This window comes from Sceloporus occidentalis, unplaced genomic scaffold (genome assembly GCF_023333645.1).
Source record: "Sceloporus occidentalis isolate IW3139 unplaced genomic scaffold, rSceOcc1.0.p SCAF_1, whole genome shotgun sequence".
NCBI lineage: Eukaryota > Metazoa > Chordata > Lepidosauria > Squamata > Phrynosomatidae > Sceloporus > Sceloporus occidentalis.
This window is the reverse complement of record NW_028316981.1, coordinates 213,262,293-213,284,141: the sequence shown is the minus strand read 5'-3', so window position 1 is coordinate 213,284,141 and position 21,849 is coordinate 213,262,293. Positions and strand designations below refer to the sequence as shown.

The following is a 21,849-nucleotide window of genomic DNA, read 5'->3' as shown; positions in this document are numbered from 1 at the left end:
CAAAACCCACTGTAGAAATAATACAGTTTGAGACCCCTTAACCTGCCGATGGCTCAGTACTAAGGAATTATGGGAACTGTTGTGTTTGTGAGACATTTATCCTCCTCTGCCAGAGAGTGCTGGTGCCATAATAAACTACCATTCCCAGGATTCCCTAGCACTGAGTTATGGCAGTTAATATGGGGAGACACAGAAGAGGACGAATAAGGCTCCTTCTTGTCTGCGGAGACGCAACAGAAGAGCCTCGGATGCAGCCAAGCAGAAGTGCTTTGGGGAGGCAGTTTTCTCTCTCCCTCTCCTTACTTTTGTTATTCGTGGGGAAGGATGGTTGAGGGAGAGAGAAAACTGCCTCCCCAAAGCACTTCTGCTTGGCTGCCTTGGAAGAAAGACCCCAGAGAGGCTGGGGGAAGTTCCTCCAGAGAAGCAGTCCCTTCTGGCTTGGAGATTTGGGGAGAGATTTTTTGGAGGGGCAACAGCCAATGAAAATCGTCTGCATCTGAGGCTTTTCTGTTGCGTCTCCGCAGACAAGAAGGAGTCAGGTAGTGGGAACGCAGGTACAGGATACATCGGTGCATGTTACTCCGAATTATTGTGACGTCATGATGACGTCGCTTTGACAGCCAAAACAAGTGAATGTGAACGAAAAAGTAACAGAACCAGTTTAAATATACACCGATTCATCCATGAATGGGAACAAAACCAGGACAATTACAGCGAATCAAAATAAAATGTTAAGTAAATGGGAACGATGAAGATAAAGAGATTTGAAAAGCGGGATAAAACTCGCTGTATTTTGAGTCGCTTTATAATGAATCGCTGTATTTAAAATCGTTGTAAATCGCAAGTGAGAACACCCCCTTAGAAGTCTTTAAGCAGAGGCTGGATGGACATCTGTCGGGGATGCTTTGATTTAGATTTCCTGCATGGCAGGGGATTGGACTGGATGGCCCTTGTGGTCTCTTCCAACTCTATGATTCTATGATTCAAAACTAACAATGCACATGTGTGAACTGAATTGAACAGGTCAAGCAAGCTCTGCATGGGTCAATAAAAACATTTTGAATTTTCTAGATACCACGTGAACATTTCATCCAAAAGGCATCCAAGGAAGATCTTTTCTTTTACCAGCTTCCACTTTTTAAACAATTTCCCTTTTGATGGCCTAGCTTATAGATTTAAGTTTTTTTTAATATGCAGGGGGGAGCAGGTGAGGCAAATATATTTGCTTCCCCCTTTCATCTCTATTCTACTGTTTATGCATGTTTGATAAGAGATTCTAGAGGCAGTTGCTGTTTACCATGCCAGTAGCAGGCAGGCACATGTGACTACAATAGGATTAGCTAAAGTACAATGCCATCCTCTCTCAGCTCACACTTAATTGTATTGTTTACTGTAGACACAGTGCTACAACTCAGTACTTAATGTCTGTGCTCTTTCAGCCCTCTTCCACTATGCTCCGAATGCTAATGCTGCTAAAAAACGTTCCAGTTACACAGAGAATCAAGAGGAAATGGGACTAAGTGGACATAAAAAGGCTTTATCAAAAGGAGCTGTAGTGTTGTAGCCTTAGTTAACATCTGATAAACATATTTATTTAAATTGGCCTTATAAAAGAAATATGAATTGTTTTCTATTGTTACCTCACTCATCAGCCATTGTTTCTGTTTTAGTCCAATATCTAAATGTTGAGTTTCATCCAGTATTTCTTCTAGAGTTAATGGGTGTGTATCACCACGTTGATGTCGTGTCTGGGAAACAGTATAAAATATTGTAATTATCATTATTACTATGTTTAAATATAACATGAACAGTGCATTAATTACATACATACACACAAATTTAGTCACAGTGAAAGATGTAACACACAGTGTAACCAATTAAGCAATTTGTCCTTTTTTTTCTTATTCTGCCTTATGAGCCATTTCTAATATTTATTTTTTACAATATGTATATATTGATGATAAAAACGAGTATTAGAATACAGGCACACATTCATGATGTCTACTAATCAAAATGCTATCTATATATTTGCAAATGCTGTATGATAAATGTGTTACAAAAGTATTTCAGCAATAGTGCACTGGCATTAGAAGAATGAAATTCCTACAATTTGGATCTCTGGTGAGGGCATACTGTCCCTTTCACAGTCTGAAATGGTACCTATACATGGAGCACACCATCTAGTAAAATGGATGGGAGGAATCCCTAGGTCAAGTAGCTGAGTAGTTTATCTGACACACAAACTAATAAAGTTGGTTACATCCATTAAGTTCTCCCCCTATGAAACATAAGTAAGGCTTTCCACCAAAGGTAAACTTGACTAATACTATCAAATTAGGCAATGGTTCCTTCCACAAGTAAATGGGATTGAGGTTTATATAGTACCTTCCACTTCCACCAGCATAACTATATTACTTCTTGCAAGTGTCAAGATGGTTGGCGTGGTTACAACTGGGCTCATCACACTAATTAAGAACAGGATTCCCTGTCTACCACTTTTAAAAACTATATCTATAAACCAGGCAGTATGTGTGTGTTTGTGTGTCTGTATATGAATTAATAATGTCTCCTCTATAAATTAAAGAGCAAAAAACTGATGCCAAGCGCTATCTGCATTAATATCTTTATATCCTGTAAGCAGTAAGATAACAGAGGAATAGTGGATATTCTAAGTGCTTTAGCTACATAAGTACCTTCCCAGTTATAATCATAAATACGGAATGTACTACTATGGAAAAGACTAAATCATTATTCAATACTTTCATCTGCAGGGCTGACAAAATGTAGGCTAGAACCATTAGATGTTTCAAACAGGCTCACCTGCACTTAAGCCATCTTATTCTTCATTAAACCAAGGCTTTATCTGTCTATCACAGGCCTACAAACAGAATCTCTCATTTCTACACTAATTACTGTACAGAAAAAAACACACCCAGGACATTGTCACTAGAAACAGATGGTTCCTGATTATTGTGTATTGTCAGGTAATATTTTATTTTATTTATGTCCCATATTTTCCCAATATGGTACCCATACCAATTTACAATGTAAAATAAAAGAAAATATCACTAAAACAATATACAATGCAGGAGTTTAAAAACATTAAATAGACATGGTCAGGCATGTGGGATTTTTTGCTCAGAGGTCTTCAATGCAGAGCCGTTTGAATCCCGACGCCCATCTTCCACCGTTAACTGGATTTATCATAAAACATTGGAACCCTAGCTGGCAGAAGAGAGTTCCCAATGAATGTACTCAGGTCTGAAATGTATGCCCCTTTTTTTGCATCTCACAGATTAAAATACTGTACTTAAATTTTCCTCCTGAAATCAAGGTAATTGTACAATACAAATGCATACTTTCTTCCACTAAATATTTAAAACATCACGATGATACCTTCATATAGTTCACTATCTTTGCAAGAACTCCAAACTTGTAACCAGAGCTGCCAGAAAAGGCTTTCAAGTTAAAAGATCCGTTGCTGTGTTCTGTAAAGGAAAAACAAATTCTTTAAACAGACTATTCATTTTGCAATGCAGATGCCAGGTATAAATATACCCCATCTGTTACCATAGCCACAAACAAAAAGCTTCTAGCAGTCTTCGTATTCATTATGTTATCTTCCGAAAAAAACAGTACATTTTTAAAATAACAGTACTGAAACTATATTACTTCTTGCAACTGTCAGGATCATTGGTGTGGTTACAATTGGGCACATCTGTAAACTAAGAGGATGCTGGAATACAGCAGTGTTCACTGCCCACAACAAAGGGGTGGACTACATGGGGAGGCTCTTTCACAACTGAATGCCAAAACTAGGAAACAGACAGGAAATTGATACTGAGATCGGCCTGCAAAATGCAACAGGGGCTTGTATAGGAGTGTGTTCTCCAAGTCAAGTCACAGCTAATATAGAAGGTGAGGTTGGTAAATAACAATTCTACCTGCTCCCTTCATGGGGACATCCAACAGAAATGCCAGATTCAGGATTACAGTATATACTTGACTATAAATCAATCTCATGTATAAGTCAAGGGCTGGTTTTGGGGCCAAAATTATGGATTTTGATATGACTCATGGATAAATTGATGTTAGGGGCATGTAACCAAGGAGCTAAAGGATGAAACAAAGGAAAACAATGCCAAAGAAATTACAAAATTCCAGCAGGCATAATTATCTGCGCTCATACTAAAGGCTGGATGATAGAGCAGAAGGGAGTCAGTGGTTTCATGACAGATTACACTCTTGCCTTTCAGCGGGGGATAGTTCCTTTTTTATAAGAATCAAAGTACAGTAGTATAAGTCAACTTAGGTTTTTTGGGTTAATTTTTTTACTAAAATTTCTCGATGTATTGATGATACAGTCCTTCCAAGGTGCACAGCTATAGTTTCAGAAGGAACTGCAATTGCACTTAGGTTAGGTGCACACTTTCATCTACTGTATCAGATCCTCTACTCTAACTGAAGTTAGAATAGTCCAAGCCATGGTATTCCCCATCACCATGTACGGATGTGAGAGCAGGACAGTGAAAAAAGTAGATAAGAAGAAAATCAACTAATTTGAGATGTGGTGCTGGAGAAGAGTGCTAAGTATACAGTGGACAGCCAAAACAACAACCAAATGGGTCCTAGAACAGCTCAAGCCTGAAATCTCCAAGCCAAGATGATCAAATCAAAGCTGTCTTACTTTGACCACGTCATGAGAAGGCACAACTCATTAAAAAAGACAATATTGCTGGGGAAGGTGGAAAGAGAGAACAAGTACATGCCAGATGGATGGATTCTATTAAGGAAGTCACAAGTCTGAATTTGCAGGACCTAAGCAGAGAAGTGGAGGATGGGAGGCTTGGAGATGTCTCATCTATAGGGTCTCCATGAGTCGGAGGCGACTTGAGGGCAGTTAACAACAACAATCACATCCCCTGGCCAAAAACACCTTTATCTTGTTTGAATTAAATTTATCTCTCTTCATACTCATCAAATCCAAAACAGACCTGAAACAATAAATAAAGAATTACCAAAGCCTTCCCAGTAACAAATGATAGAAACAAATGACTGAAATGCACTGATACATTGATGATGCCCAAGCCTATTTTTTTTCCTGAAAATAAAAAGGTCAATATTTATGATGTGAAAGTTGGAAGAGATTAGAGATGACTATTTGTTAGACTGGGCCTGCTTTTGAGTCTTTCAAATAAAATGGGAGGGGGGGGATCTGAACTGGAAATTAGTCTCCCATTAGTAATCATCTATTGAGCAGACAAAGTAAAATTTACTCCAATATTTACTTCATATGATGGTTTTCACATCAGTGTATATATACATTTGTCAAACTGACAACAAATGCTGCTTTTTTGCTTGACTGATAAAAATATTTTTATTGAAGAAAATATGGTTTTCTCCCAAGATTCAAGAGATAAGAATCTGTTTTTTTCCAGGGGTATTCAGTTTTGTTTTTCAGCTTTTAAGTCCTATTTTTATATACATTCACTTTTTTGTGTTTATCTTTTGCCAGCTGTTTTAAACTATGAGAAAAGCAGTCTGTAACAATTTAAATAAATAAAAGAAATCTAAAGTATTGGGGGGCTTTTGTACAAATTTACAACCTGAAATTATAGAAAGGAGTCAGAACACAGAAATTGGGAAGAGAAAACTTGTAAAGGTGATTTACAAGCCACTGTTGTAGCCTCAAAGACTTCAGTGGCCCATACCATAAACAGCAAATAAAGAATGATGGGAAGACAAAAGATGCTTACAGCTTTACCATTTATGTGCCTGTCTAAAATTCTGTTAAAATTCTGCCCAGTTATGGATGACTAATGCTACCTTAATGTGCTGTAAGAGAGCAAATAAATTTGAAGGTATTAACACAAAAATGCCATTTTTAGGCCAGAACAAAGGCACAAAAGGCTATATTATTAATAAAAAACATTTCATTGTAACAGAGCTGGGGGGGGGGGGGAGGATGTGATAGGAGGACGATCTGATCTGACATTTCAGATTTATGAATGGTTTCCTCCTCGAGTAGGGGTCTGATGCAAATGAGCATAAAGGAAGTTGTCAGCTGCATTTTGCTTCAGCCAATAGTAGCAGAGCTCCATCTTAGCTGTACCAAAGGCTGTATTAAACTGCAGATCAGCACTGTTCCAGCATCCTTTCTGAAAAGAGGTAGGTCTATACCTTTTTTAAAAATTGTCTTACACTTATCTGGGGGAAAAACTGCTTTTTAAAAAAAAAAATCAGAACATCTAGGGCCCTTATTTTTTAAAACTGGAAAATTTTAAACAGTTTACTGTTTCTCTCGGATGTGAAGCTTGATTGCACGCTACTTAAATGCAGAGACATTTGTCTTGTACTAATAGAGAATCTTACCATCTGTGCCTTCATGAAGAATTGATGACCATCCATCTTACACAGAGCCCAACACACCCAGATGTTATTTTGTGCACACATCATTTTAAGGGTTTCTGTGACCTGCTAATTAATCTAATTTGGTAAGGTGAAAACTAAATAAATAAATAAATAAGACTGCATCATTTTTAAATGCAGAAACATTGGCACATTTGTTTCGTCTCCCAATGTTAGCATTCACTGAGCTGCACAAGAGAAATCTTACTAAGCAAACCCATTACACTTGTCTCTTTAACTAGTATTAACCCTTAATATCTGACTATTTTATTTTTAAATTGAGATTAACATAGCTTCAAGTACTCAATGGGATTTTCTACCAGTGTAAATTTCAAATGGTAATTGCCTTAGGCTGCAATCCTACACCCACTTAACTGGAAGTAAAATCCACCAAAGTCAAAGTCAGCAGAACTTACTTGAGAACAAACATGTTAGTTTTTCTTATTCTGGTTGTTTAACAATATAATCCTATTAAAACCTACCCAGGAGTAACTCCCATAGAGCTCTGTGGGTTTTATTCCCACAGGAGGGAGTAGAAGATTGCAGCCTAAATCTATTAGAAGGTTCTGGATATTATTCAAATCTGAGTTGTCTTAAATTCTTTATGGAACTTGTTTAATGCAGGATGCCGGGAATCTGTGCTTTCACTCTTCTACAAATAGCTAAATAAAATTTCATTGTTACAATAATTCAAGGAGGGAATACATTTTAAAATCATGAAATGTTTAAATGTTGTATAACTATTTGGACCCATAATGAAATGTATACATACTAACTTTACTATAAAAACACTTTCCTTCAAATTTTAAATTTCAAATTACAAGTGCCACCCCTTTTCAAAGTATAAAGTTTGGAATATATGGCGTGTGCATGCGCAACTCCCACCCCCCAATTTTTAAACCAATCCATATGGGACAGAAATCCACCCAGTGGATTAGCAGTTATCTTTTTTTAGCTAAACAAACAATAATTAGATCTCAGTATCACATTCTATCATATGCAAACCTCCAGCCACAAACATTTTTCAAATTGTCAGTATGTTTATAAAAATGTCTTATATATTCTTGAATAGTTCATCCAACTCCTCACTACTCTGCAGCACATTAAAGTGTTGATTCTAAATTTTTGTACAGATTTTGTACAAAATAATTACAATTCCACCATATATTTCATCTGATTCAAACAAGAAAAAATGTAGTACCTCAAATTAATTCAACTGAATTAAAAATAGCTTTAACATACTTAAACCATATACTCAAACAACTTCCAGTTGATCTGTGTTAATTTTCCTTAAACTCAAGGATTCCTTTCCTTAAAAAGCCTTCAGTAGTAATTACTACTATATTATGCAGTTTGAAGCTTTCTATGGCCCTGTACAGACAGGCCAAAATAAAGCTGCTTCGGGTCACTTTGGAGGCATGCTATTTAAATGATGCATGTGTCCTAAGAGACCAGAGGCCGTGCCAAAGCCATACTCCAGTCCTAAGGAACAGAGAGCAGCTTCGCCATGGTTTCTGGACTCTTAGGACACATGCATCATTTAAACAGCATACCTCCAAAGTGACCCGAAGCAGCTTTATTTTGGCCTGTCTGTATGGGCCCTATGTTAATGTATATTTGAATCAGAATTTTCTCTCCCTCTTCACAGCAAAACCCTAGTTTAAATATATTCCAAACAATTTCAATGAAATAGGAAACTGCTTGAGGGGAGGGTTAGGCCGATATTTCTGCCAAAAATGTCACTCATAACTTTGTCTACTTCCAGTTCACATCTTGGGGTTTTTCCCCCCCATCATTTCCCCTTGGAATTACACTGTATATACTCATGTGTGAGTCTAGAAATTTTAGTCAAAATTTTTAAGTCGATTTATCCATAGGTACTGTACTTTAACTTCCATTTTTAAAAAGAAACCATTCCCTGGTGAAAGGCATGAGTGTCATCAGCCAGTGGTCCACACTTTCTCCAACCCTTCCTTGTTGTCTTTATGAACATATTACAATGCTAACTGTGACATCTTGGGCCTATGTCAACTCTATTGTGAACTAAAGGCCTGAGAAATGCCAAAGCAAATTAATCATATTCTATAACCCAGTCTCTTTTATTCCACTTGCGGGTCACCAAATGGGCACCAAATACAAGTATATTTTTGTGAAGTGTGTGCTCTGTTCCTTTCCTATTTCTTGTGTTATTTGATTGGACTAGAATTCAATACTAGCTACAAAGCTCTACTTCTTTTGTCTTTTTTTCTCCTCTTCTGCCTCTTCTTAAAAGTGTAAAGCATAATGTATACAAAACCAGATAGATAGATAGTGATATTTCCAGGATATTCTCTTAAATTCAGCTCTTTAGCTTTTCTACAAGTTTTCACACACAGAGATGGGCACACTTTATACCAATGGCAAATCAACATCGGAAAAAGTTACATCCTCTTGAATGTTAGCAAAGCTAGACTTTTTAAACTGCTAAAGGAAGTCCAAGAGTTTCATAATTCTCAGAGTGGATCCCTTTCAGATACATCATGATACAATCCAAACAGATTATTTTCTGGAGATTATCCAAACTCAGACAAGGGATACCTAGATACCAATGACATAACTGCAGTTATCAAAAGTTGTGAATCATCTCACTCAATCTGTGAATAGCATGCTTCTAAATTTCTGAGTCTGAATGTAAGACAGGGCCTGGCAAAAAATGGTTAAGAACACTGAAATGTGACCAAGGCTCACAAGCTCCGAGAAATATGGGTACCTCAGCCATTGAGGCATCATGAGGATTATTTCCACTCATTACCCGTGGATCATCTAAATGTTTCTTAGTAAAACAAATACGGGAAATTCATAAAGGAGTTCATGCAAGCAGTCTACCTAGATCCAACTACCTACTTCTGTTCCTCCCAGGCCAGACTTTTGAGCCAAATCTAGGCAATTATTTGCTGATGGGAGAAATTAACAGATTCTTCATCACTTTCCAAAGTGGTACTGTCAAGAAGCTCTACTAGTCATTTTGCTATATCCAGTATCTAGCAACTAAGACAATCCCGTGACTCAAGAGTCCCCTTAAAATATTCAGTTTATAAATTTAATACATAACCTCTTGTGTGCATTTGGGGCTAGGTGATCTGTTCACGTCTGCCAAGTGTTTCTGGTGACTTTTGTCCAGAGGTCAGTAGTTATAACAGAGATAGTCATCTTCCAAGGATACCATAAAAAGATGGTTCTTGGAATCTGTCTGTGACACTTGAAAATTAGTTTGTCAAGGTGCCTTAGTAAGATACAAGTTCTGAGGGCAGAACAGTTGTGAGTTACGAGAATATCTAAAAACCAACGCTGAGGTGGAATCTGGCCTGAACTAGGAATTTTCTTTGGAGATAGTTAAAAACCCTGGTTGAGAATCAGGACCGCTCCCCTAGCCTCATTATCTTTAGGGATATGGTCTGTCCTTTATGGAGGATCTACTGAAATCCCTCTAATAGATACATCTGGAGCAAGGGCAGAAATAACTGCAGGAATTTCTGTAATCCTATGATGTTCAATCCATGTCTATACCCGCAGGTAAATGGCAGGTAGTATCTGTTGTGGCTTTTTCCTCCAAAGAAGCTGCATGATCCATCAAGCTTCATCACTCTGCTGTGGGAAAGCACCGTATCCCACGTTACTTTTTTATTAGCAAAGTTCTTCCAGGAGGTAGGAAAATGGTATGGTGAATGTGGCAGATACGGTTAATCACAGCCCACTGTATTACCTTAATGAAATTCATATCAGCAGGGAAGTGTTTGTCATTTTTACCCCCTCACCCAGCAGAAGCATCAGACTCTTCTAAATCTGAATGAATAGCTCAAAAATGGCTCAAGGCTCCCTTGAAAGTGCAATGAAATTTCCGTTATTTCTGGGATTGATATGCTGTTGAAGAGGCAAGGAAAACATTTCCTGGCTTCTCTTCTGACTCTTGCTGAATAGAATAAGGTGTATATGATATTTCCTGTCTGTTCAGAGCAATGATAGCACAACATGCATAAAACAGTTCTGGGGACAGCACTTGTAAAATGGCAAATCCAGATCTTCTTCAGATCAAAACAAGTACAGTATAATCAGGCATTATTCACATTTTCTTCAGCATAGGGAGTGCCTAGCCCTACCTCTCTACCATCACTTTCCTCACATGAACACATGTGAAATGAAGTTCCTAGTCACAATGATAGATGATAAAGAGAGCTTCCAGGCAAATATGAATCTCTCCTTTTCAGAGATGTTGCTCTCCTTGTGAGGAATCAGATGGTGCAGAGTGGGGGTGCAGGTGGAATTACTGCCCGCTGTCTCCCTCAAGAAAACATGGCAAGTAACACCTGAATAGGCGTACTGTCTCCCCAGCTCCAGCAATAGGGCATTCCCCTACAACTATCTGCCTGTTCTCTTTGAGAGCACAGATCTAACTTAAAAAGAGATTAAAGGGGGAAAATAATGCTGTATTTAAAACTTTGTTACTGGTTTCACAAGCTCTAGCTATACAGCCATAAAGAACTCAAAAGTCTAAGACAGGAACGGGAGTCATACTGTTGGATTGCAATTTCAAGCACTCCTCATCCATGCTACTGGGTCTTTAGAGTCCAATTACATCTGTATAACTTATGATTCCCACCCTGTTCTAAGAAGGTTAAAAAGGATTAAAACCATGGAGAGCATGTAAGTACCAAAAATTGTTTTGGTACATCTATGCCTAACTATGTAAATCAAATTCATTTATTGGTCTGAACATAAAATTGTGATTAGCAATGCTGTCTAAACAGGGATTCTCAAATCTATTAGTGTCTTGGGCTTCAGCTCCCACAATCCCTAACTATTGGCCAAGCTGGCTGGAGCTTCTGAGAGTTTAAGTGCAAAGCACCTGGAGAGGCAAAGTTTGGGAACCGCTGAGCTAAATAACCATATTCTGCTAGTAAAACATATGCCAGGATATCACTGAAACTAGTGTCTCTTTTGGAAAAGTGTGTCAAACTTTTTGTGTAGATTTCAATGTTACCCAAAGTACAGTGGGCCCTTGATATCGATTGGGGTTTGGTTCCAGTATCTCCCATGGATCCAAAAATCCATGGATGCTTAAGTCCCATTATATACAGTGGCGTAATAAAATGGTGTCCCTTGTATGAAAGGCAAAGTCAATGTTTGCTTTTTTGAATATTTTCAAGCTGTGGATGGTTGACTCAGTGGATGCAGAATCTTTGGACAAGGAGGGCCAATTGTAATTCCTTATTTGATATTCAAAGCACTTTTAATAACAAGTCATTCCTCTAATTTTGATAACTACCTGTTACTTTTGAGACAGCTGCAATTTCAACACTAAAGGCAAAATACCGAACTGGACTTCCAAGGAAGGAGAGGCACTGCAGCCTGCCTGTTCTCTATATATTAAAGGTCTCTTCTAAACAGCTGAGAAACCCTCTGGAGCCAGTTTCTGGAGAGCTCCAAAGGGAAAGGAAGGAGTTTCTGTCACACTGCCACTGTTGCACCAGCACTTCATTGGATTTAGGCCCAAGAGCCCTATGAGTATCAACATTGTTCAACAACACTACTGTGATCACCATACCCAAGAAGACACATAAGCCAAATTCGTTCCAAGGGTTGCCAATGACTTCACTTGTTTTTGTGTTAAGAATCAGGATGTTAACGCTGATGATGCTTGAAGAATTGGCTACTGCTATATTGGGAGAACTGCTTTCAGAAACTGGCTTATTTTAAATAACCTGACACTATAGCTGCATCCACACTGAAGAAATAATCCAGTTTGATACCACTTTAACTGCTGTGGCTCTATGTTAGGAATTCTGAGATTTGTAGTTTTGCGAGTTAGTTAGCCTTCTCTGTCAGAGCTCTAGTGCCACAATAAACTACAGATCCCAGGATTCCATAGGATGGTGCCATGGCAGTTGAAGTGGTATCCAACTGGATGACTTCTGCAGTGTGGGTTACATTGCTAAATCTGTTTAATGTCACCCCAATTTATTTTCTTTTATTTATTTTTACCATAGATTAACTGTGATGCTCCAGGATAAAAGCAAAAGAACTTATTTCAGTGCATCATTCACATTTACAGAAACCTTACCTAACATTATTAAAAGTTATATATAATTAGAATATTTAACTTGCTTTGTTTTGTAAATTTTTGATAATTTTGAGGAGTAAGATACCAGTGTTGTGCCATTTTTAAAAAGTTTTCTTTTAAGTCCTGTGGACATGTAAATTGTTGAATCCTTTTTTCCTTGCTTTTTTCATTTCCAGATCCATCTTAGTTTTGGTATCTTTTGCCCACTCTATCACTGTCTCCTGAATTTGCTCTCATTCTTTCTCTTTCTAAAAGTAGGTTGTAAATGTTTGACCTCCCCCCCTTCTTTTGATAATTATTTTATCCAATTCATTATTCCCTTCCTCAAATCCTTCTAATTAATTAGAATTTTTTAAAGTTAACTTCATTGTTCCACACTAATGATTAACAAATTTATTTCTGAAATTAGAATAAATATCAACAGTACCTGTTAACAGCTCTAATAGAGTATACTTTTAAAATACATAAGCACTGACAAAATTTGACTAGTCAGATATCCTATTCTGCAAATGACAGTACACTACTCTTGCAATACAATAAGAAACACACCAAAGTAAGTGCTGTGAAGCAAAGTTTGTTTTAATTTAAATTAAAACTGAATCATAGATAATGCAGTCACAGCTATAATGCTTGTTATAAGGAGTTTGTAATAACACTCCTTATAACAAGAGGCACCCACTAACAATTAGCCAACTAAAAAATTAGGCCTGTTTCAGTTTTACACTGTGAGAGAAAAACAAAACATAGGAAAATCACCAACTGTATTTTGTTTGTGTATTTCACCATATAGAGAAGCTGCAGAGAGCGAGAGAACGCAGAGGACTATCAAAACATGGCAACATTCAACATTAGCCGTTTGAATGAAACTGCAGCCCTCTATCAGAACCTTGGCTTTCAAGTGCAGAAAATTTATCCCTTTCATGACAACTGGAACACTGCCTGCTTTGTCATTCTGATCATATTTATATTTACTGTAATATGTTTGGTGGTGCTAGCTTTCTTATATGAGCTGCTTGACTGTTGCTGCTGCGTGAAAAATAAAACTGTGAAAGATTTAGAGAATGAACCCAATCCTGTCAGATCTATGATGGACAGCTTCAGGAAACGTGAAACAGAAGTGGTGTAGTGGCGGACTGATCACTAGCACCTCCATCAAAACAGATATTCAGCATCATAATGAAGCCTCTTGCATCTTAGGACCAAGCAAGTCAGATTCTGTTTAGCCTTAAATGTAATTATTAGCACCATTTTTGTTTACTGGTGGATAGAAACTTGAACAGTTCACAAAATGATTAATAATGGATTGTCAGTCACAGTGTTATGTGGAAATGGGTATTTTTTAAAATGTCGTTTTATCATGAATTTGTGTTGACTGGAATTCATGATTTCAGTAAAATTTTGTTCATCTGACTGATTTACTTATTGGTTTAATTATTAAAAATTAAATTATTGTTGTTGTGTGCCTCCAAGTCGTTTCCAACGTATAGTGACTCTAATATGAAGCTATCATGTGGTTTTCGTGGCAAAATTTCTTCAGAGAAGTTTTGCCTTTGCCATCCTCCAAGGCTGAAAGAATGTGACTTGACCAATGCCATCCCATGGCCATGGGTGCATTCAAACCATGATCTCCAGAGTCCCAGTCCAAAACTCAAACCACTGCATCATGCTGGCTCTTCTAAAAATGCTAACCCCTCATTATTTCTACATGCAGGCAGCTAATAAATAAGTTTAAAATGTACCTTATCAAAGCTAAAAATAAATATTAAGGCAAGAGAAGAATGAAAATATCATGAACAAGAAAATCTATTTGAATGTTTTATTTTAAAAGGTCATAGTCTGACAGATAGGCTACCATGCTTGAATAGGAAACGCTCTAATAGCAACTCAGAACACTTTTAGCATACCTTCATATCCCTGAAAATAGCCAATATGTAAATAAGAGTTGTTATTTGCAGATCAAATTGTATATATTTCAAACTCTTAATATATATCCTTTCAGAGTATAGACAACCTCTTCCTATCTCTCAGTTTCCATGAAATTTACATTAGAAATCTATCAGTATCACTACATGGGTGCAACTCTGAAAAGTCAACTCTGTTAAGAAAAGACAAACTCAGCTGTGCATGCTTCTGTTTTCTAACTTGAACATTACTCTTTTTCATATCTAAGACAGATGAGGATGAAACTCGATTTATATAAAAGCACCTCATTTTCCTACCTGATTTTATAAAAAACTAAAAGTTGTAGTGAATATGACACTGCCATACAAAATAGCAAGCTATATTTAAACCAACATCCTGCCAACTGCAAAATCTGTGATATCTAGCATGGTTTCATCTCCTCATATTGTTTTATTATATGTTTCCTCGCTGTCACTACACTCTTACCTGGAACAGGGAAACACAGCACAGTGATATCAATTTTTCAAAGCAGTTACATGCAAAATTAGCATCAACTAGTTTCCCCTGTGGGCAGCAGTGTTCTCTTAATCACAGCCAAACCCAAGGAAACCCAACCTAGGTAAAGCAGAATGACAACTTATCAGCTGGGCTGATAAGCTTCTCCATCAACTGCATCACTTGGGCGGGTTACAGACCACCATTTAGTACGTAATGAATATGTACTAGGGTTAGGAAGGGGCGGTGCTTCCACACCCCCCTAACCCTAGTACGTATTCTGTACGTACAATATGGCGGCGGTCGTTCCACACGGCCACCGCCATATTTACGTATCGGACGCTGTGTGTCCGCACGTGTCGCGGCGTCTATGATGTTGCAAGTCCGCCCCTGGCGCCTCGCGACATTATAGAGGCGCCGCTTAAAGAAGCTCCATTTTGGAGCTTCTTTTTTGCTCCGTAACGGAGCCGCGCGGTTTGGCTGCAGCAGCTCCGTTACGGAGCAAACAGCGGCGGCAGCAGATCGCCGCAAAGCGGCGGTTTCTAACCCGCCTTACATTGTTTCTTTATTATCAGTCCTGAAAGTGTATCATCACTGTTGTGAAAAAGGACAGGGGATGAAGACACTTATGCAACAGGAACTACTGCATATACCTGACTATAAGTTGACCTCATGTATAAGTTAAGGGCAGGTTTTGGGGCCAAAATTATGGATTTTGATATGACCTTTGGATAAGTCGAGGGACTTGAAGACACAAAACAACCAAAAACTTAGGAGCATGTAACAAAGGATGTAAAGGATGAAGCAAAGGAAAACAACACCAAAGAACTTACAAAATATAAGCAGGCATAACAGAGCTCATCCTAAAGTTTGGAGGATGGGGGGGGGGGGGGGAGCCACAGTAAATTGTGGTTGTGTGATGTGTGTGGAAAGTGATCAAGCACAGGTGGGGCTAAGAAAATACACACATGTCAAAAAAGATGAAAAGGCAAAGCAAATGTCAATTACATTAGCAGTGATTAAAGCCTTTAACTTTGCTGATTTAAACTCATAAAAACTGATAAGCATACCCAAATACCTTAGTCAAATCCTTCAAAGTCCAATACTTCTCAGTGCTGTTTTGAGAAGAAGCACCAAAGAACTGCCGCCACCACCACTTTCCCATCTAGACATTCAAAAAAGGTCAGAAGTGGCACCACGGCAGGGATTGTAGAGAGGGTTGATGCTATTTTACCCGTAATAAGAGTTAAGGTACAGTACTTACACTGACCTCTTGATAAGTCAACCCAGTTTCTGGAGGTCAATTTCTTGACTAAAATTTCTATACTTATACATTAGTAGTAACTGAATGCTAACATTGCTTAATTACATAATAATGTTACCTTTTTTTTCTGTACAAATGCCCAGCAGGACTCTTCCTCAGTGTTCTACTCTAGTCTGCATTAACTTGTATGGTCATCTACCAAAAACTCCTCCCACTTCAAATCACAGATCTCAAGACTAGTAGATGGAGCCCAGAAAAAGTGAAAATGCATGTGCAGGAAGCACTCCCCACCCCCCACAAGCTCATTCCACTTAGAAATGTGAAAGCCTGGGGGGGGGGGGGAAACAGAAAAAAAGGAGGGGAACCCAGAAGAAAACAGAAAACAAATTTTATAAAAATGAAAAAGGAAGAGAATCAATTATGGAATGTTTTATTTTAATATGATTCAGGGAAAATGTAAAAAAAAAATGCCCCCCCCCCCCCATTTATTTTCTGGGCCTTCACATCTCTAATTCCACCTATTTTATTTTTACCTTGTTATTTGGCACAATACCATATAATCCAGAAGCTGAATGCTGGCCTCTTATGTAAGAAACATTATTTTCTAAGTACATACTAATTTAATCCATAAGACAAGTATTTCCACTGCAGAGCCATACAGGCAGACCCCCACCCCCAAGTAAATAGGCCAACAGAGAAACACCTTATTTTGCTTGCTGTGGGTTCATATATAGCTATGTAACACCAGATGACTGCTCCTACAAAGGAAGATAACACCACTTTAGTCCCACATATGTATTTCATGAAAGTTTAGATAATAATAGCTCTTATCTTGGAGGATACTGCATGGAATTCCACCACCACATCAGAGAAACAGGGACTATCTTATATTATTAACACTACAACAGTAGATATTAACACTAGAACCTGGATCTCAAAGGAGGTTTCTTTTGTGTTGCAAATTGAGCTTAAATTTTATTTCCTGGTCTTTGCAACTGTCTCCCAGAGCCCACATGGTCAGAAGGGAGGAATGGCCTCTGCCTACATAGATATCCCTCCATAACAGCTTAATTGAAAACAACTATAACAACATTTTTGACAAAATGTAGGCCTGTGACTCCAACATCGTCATGTTTTTCTTTCTCCTGTTTGATTTTTTAACACTATCACCTGATGAAGAAGCCAGTGGAGCGTTGAAAGCTTGCATTATGTATTTTGTCCATTGTGGTTGGCTCAATAAAGCTATCACTGTTTTGTGTATTTTGGATGTTATAGTACTACATTTCTAAGAACAGTTTGAATCTCTCTTATCCAGAATTCCAAAATCCAAAATATTCCAAAAACTAAAACGTTTTTCATGGGTGGCTGACATCTTTCCTTTCTGACATTTCAATGTATGCAAACTTTATTTCATGCACAAAATCATTTAAAATATTGTATATAAAATTACCTTCAGGATATGAAACAAACTGCAAGACATTGTATTAGGTACGTATATGCAAATATAGGTATTCTGAAATCCCAAACACTGCTGGTTCCAACCATTGCAGATAAGGTAAACTCAACCTGTATTACTTTTATAGAAATAAGCATCGCATCAACATCATCTTAAGACAACTATGATTAAAAAAAATATGTGCAGGAGAAAAGGAATCTATGACTAAATGTCTTACCAATTCACTTTTTGATTAAAAGCAGGGTTTGGATTATGGAAAAGGTGTCCTGTTGTTTAGTAATCAAAATTACTGCACCTCTCCCTCCAAATGTTATTTACTCCACAATGAGTACGATAAAAGACCCATATGAAGCTACTTATAAGTACCTAAAGCAGTGATGGTTAACCTTTTACAGACCGAGTTCCCAAACTGCAACCCAGACCCCACTTATTTATTGCAAAGTGCCACGTCCCTCTGGCTTTCTAGTAAGAAACTCTGACAAACTCTGTGCTAGAGTGACAGCATGTGTGCCCACAGAGAGGGCTCTGAGTGCCACCTCTGGCACGCGTGCCATAGGTTCGCCATAAAGGCTGTATTCTGGAAAATCTTAACATTAAGGGGGAAATGGAAACCCATTTGCTTAAAGCCCAAATCAGAGCTCTGTCTACTACAAACCTGCATTTTGCTTTGCGCTTGATGATCCTCCCTGTTCTACCTTTGCTTTCTTCTTCTTAGATGAGGAATCAGAAGAGGGTGCTGGGCGTTTTTCTACAGCAGGAGTACAGAGTGCTCGTTTCTTGAAAAGTTCTCGCTCACGTAGCAAGTTTGGATCCATAATTCTGTTTTTTAAAAGTGACATAAGTGCATTAATAGGCCAAATGATGCTTAACTGAACATGCTGAAGATCAGGAAAAAATAATTTAGTCAATTTCTGATCTACACTGGACTAATTTGTAAGAAAGATATTGAATGTACTTCCCCTTGGGACTCCTACCATTCTTCAACTGGAATTGCATAGATCAGCAAGTTTTTAGTATTTTCTTCCTTTGTCAGATAGGGATGGGACACAAATAGATCCATATGCAGCTTGGGTAAAGTCAGTGAAAATTCCTTGTAAGTGCAATACACAAAATACACTTTACAAGCTACATTATATAATGTTTAAAATGTGTGTTGCATATAATTGTAAATTATAGCAGTTTACAAAAGGGTAAATGCCTCAAAGCTTCACCTGAAGAATGATTCTAGAATATTTCTCATTAAGTCAACTGTGAAGGGGTTTGTAAGATGTAAAGCTGCGTGTGGAGATAAACATAAGAGTCAGTGTGGCGTAGCGGTTTGAGTGTTGGTCTACAACTCTGGAGACCAGGGTTTGATTCTCCACTCAGCCATGAAACCCATGGGGTGACCTTGGGTAAGTCCTACTCTCTCAGCCTCAGGGGAAGGCAATGGTAAACCCTCTCTGAACAAATCTTGCCAAGAAAAAGCCATGATCTTAGGTTCACCATGCGTCAGAAATGACTTGAAGGCAAACAACAACAACAGGTAAACATATAGCAATGCTGCCTAGCTGTTTCTACAGGCACTCCAAAAGTGAACTAACAAATTTACTTATCATACTCATACATCAGGAGAGATAGTCTAATTGGTGTGATGGAAGTTGTAGTCCAATACAACTGGAGAGTTTCAGATTGGGAAAGACTAAACTAAATCATAGTTTAATGCTACAGAAAAGAGCCTAGGCTTGTGTACTCTCTACTCCATTGTCTTTCAGCATCCATACGAGAGGATCAGAAGCCGATGCTTCTATTTTCAACTGACCACTACATTTGACTCAAGAGAAATTGTTTTAGGGGAAGCAAGCCAGTTTCAAGCCAACCTTAATAATGTGCCATGTTTTCCTGAAACCAGCATGAAACAATTCATAGTGCTTAGGTTAGACTTAACAAGTAATCACTATTATTTGAAAACAAAAGCAAAATTTATCATTCTCCTCCTTGCAGCTACAACCCAGTAAGTGAATTCACAAGTGCTATGCTAAACTATAGTTTCATGGTATTTATAATCCAGAGAGCCAGCATGGTATAGTGGTTTGAGCATTTTCTAGTTCAAACATCTGATATAAAATGTAATCCTTAGCATCATCACTTTTTTCCCTATATGATTTTTTAACATATTTTGCCCGATAAAGAAGTGAGAATACCTTTCCAATCCCCAGCTGACACTGGAGAACTACACTCCCCAGGGTTCTCTTCAGACACCAAGCCCTTGGGGTACATATGTATCCTTCTGACCTATGGCAGTACGCAAAGGGATCCTGTAGTACCTTTAAAACTGAGCGAAGGAAGTTGTAGCATGAGCCTTCGTACACTTGGTCAACTTCCTATGAAAGTATGCCGACGTACCTTGTAGCACCTTTGAGACTGAGCAAAAAATGTTGTAGCATAAACTTTTGTAGACAAAGGGCCGGAACAGACTGGCATAAAAAGCTGGCTTCGACACATGGTGTACACATGCTGCATGCCCCCATGACGCTGAGAAACCAGCTTCATGCCACGCAGCTGCCCACACATGGCACCCAGTGCCCAAGCACTCTGGCGGCACAGTATTGATGCTGCACACTGCCAGAGCACCTTAAAGACGGCTTCTGACTGTGACGGGGACAAAAAGCCAGCTGCCATGTCTAGCCATTTGTTTGTTGTTGTGGTGCACTTACAAGTCATTTCCAATTTACAGCAACCCTAAGGCATCCCCTACTGTGGGATTTTTTGGGGCCAAATTTGTTCAGAGGAGGTTTGCCATTCCCTTTCTCTGAGTCTGAGAGAGTATGACATGGTCGAGATCACCCAGTCGGTTCCTTGGCGGAGCGGGAATATGAACCCAAGTCTCCAGAATCATGGTCCAACCTCAAACCAAAAAGTCACGCCAGCTCTCACCCTGATCTCCAGAGTCACTGTCCATAATAATAACAATTTGTATTTTGCTTAGAGAGATCTTGCAGCACCTTTGAGACTGATTGAAAGAAAGAAATTGGCAGCATGAGCTTTTGTAGACTTCAGTCTACTTCCTCAGATGCATTTTGTGGAGTGGAAGCTGGGTATATACATGTATGTATCTGTGTGTGTGTGTGTGTGTGTGTGTGTGTAGAGAGAGAGAGAGGGTGGCTTCCACTCCACCAAATGCATCTGAGGAAGTAGACTGAATTCTCCTCTGCCTCATGCTGCCAACTTCTTTTTTTCAGTCTCAGAGGTACTACAAGATCTCTCTCTACAGACTGATTCTACAGACTAACATGGCTATATCTTTGAATAATAATAATAATAATAATAATAATATGCATCTAAGGAAGTAGACTGAAGTCTGTGAAAGCTCCTGCTGCCAACTTCTTTCTCTCAGTCAGTCTCAAAGGTGCTACAAGATCTCTCTCATCTCTGATCCTACAGACTAAATTGGCTATATCTTTGAGTAATATAATAATATCCATCTGAGAGAATCATAGAGTTGGAAGAGATCCCAAGGGCCATCCAGTCCAACCCTCTTCTGCCATGCAGGAACTCTCAATCAAAGCATCCCTGACAGATGGCCATCCAGCCTCTGTTTAAAGACCTCCAAGGAAGGAGACTCTATCACCTTCCAAGGAAGTGCATTCCACTGTCGAACAGCCCTTACTGTCAGGAAGTTCCTCCTAATGTTCAGGTGGAATCTCTTTTCCTGTAGTTTGTATCCATTGTTCCGGGTCCTGTTCTCTGGAGCAGCAGAAAACAAGCTTGCTCCCTCCTCAATATGACATCCTTTCAAATATTTAAACAGGGCTATCATATCACCTCTTAACCTTCTTTTCTCCAGGCTAAACATCCCCAGCTCCCTAAGTCGTTCCTCATAGGGCATGGTTTCCAGACCCTTCACCATTTTTGTCGCCCTCCTTTGGACACGCTCCAGTTTCTCAATGTCCTTTTTGAATTGTGGTGCCCAGAACTGGACACAATATTCTAGGTGGGGCCTGACCAGAGCAGAATACAGTGGCACTATTACTCCTCTTGATCTAGACACTATACTTCTATTGATGCAGCCTAAAATCGCATTGGCCTTTTTAGCTGCCACATGTTCAACTTGTGGTCTACTTGGACTCCCAGATCCCTTTCACACATAGCCTCATTCAGCCAAGTGTCCCCCATCCTATATCTGTGCATTTCACTTTTCTGCCCTAAGTGCAGCACCAATGAAAGCTCATGCTACCAGCTTCTTAC

General features: G+C 38.7%; 2 protein-coding genes across 4 annotated transcripts in view; one reads left to right on the top strand and one right to left on the bottom strand.

The window, feature by feature from the left end:
- The window catches only part of GTF2E2 (general transcription factor IIE subunit 2), a 44,271-nt gene that overhangs the window by 21,487 nt on the left and 935 nt on the right, over positions 1-21,849 (bottom strand). For 2 of the 3 annotated variants that reach the window (XM_089488818.1, XM_089488819.1), the window contains exons 2-4: positions 18,278-18,441; positions 3,397-3,488; positions 1,641-1,748 (exon numbers count right to left, since the gene is read on the bottom strand). In XM_089488818.1, the coding sequence (XP_089344944.1) occupies positions 1,641-1,748; positions 3,397-3,488; positions 18,278-18,437 (360 nt within the window). In that variant the 5' untranslated portion in view covers positions 18,438-18,441. Of the gene's footprint in view, positions 1-1,640; positions 1,749-3,396; positions 3,489-18,277; positions 18,442-21,426; positions 21,440-21,849 lie in introns of those variants that run through there. The other variant, XM_089488820.1, reaches the window with a different exon arrangement.
- SMIM18 (small integral membrane protein 18) lies at positions 6,096-13,932 on the top strand. The gene is made up of 2 exons (XM_089510974.1): positions 6,096-6,168; positions 13,296-13,932. The coding sequence occupies exon 2, from the start codon at positions 13,338-13,340 to the stop codon at positions 13,629-13,631; it is 294 nt and encodes a 97-aa protein (XP_089367100.1). The 5' UTR covers positions 6,096-6,168; positions 13,296-13,337; the 3' UTR covers positions 13,632-13,932.

What these genes read in the sequence shown, in the direction of transcription:
- SMIM18 (XM_089510974.1), top strand. Translation starts at nt 13,338, where the DNA reads ATGGCAACATTCAACATTAGCCGTTTGAATGAAACTGCAGCCCTCTAT.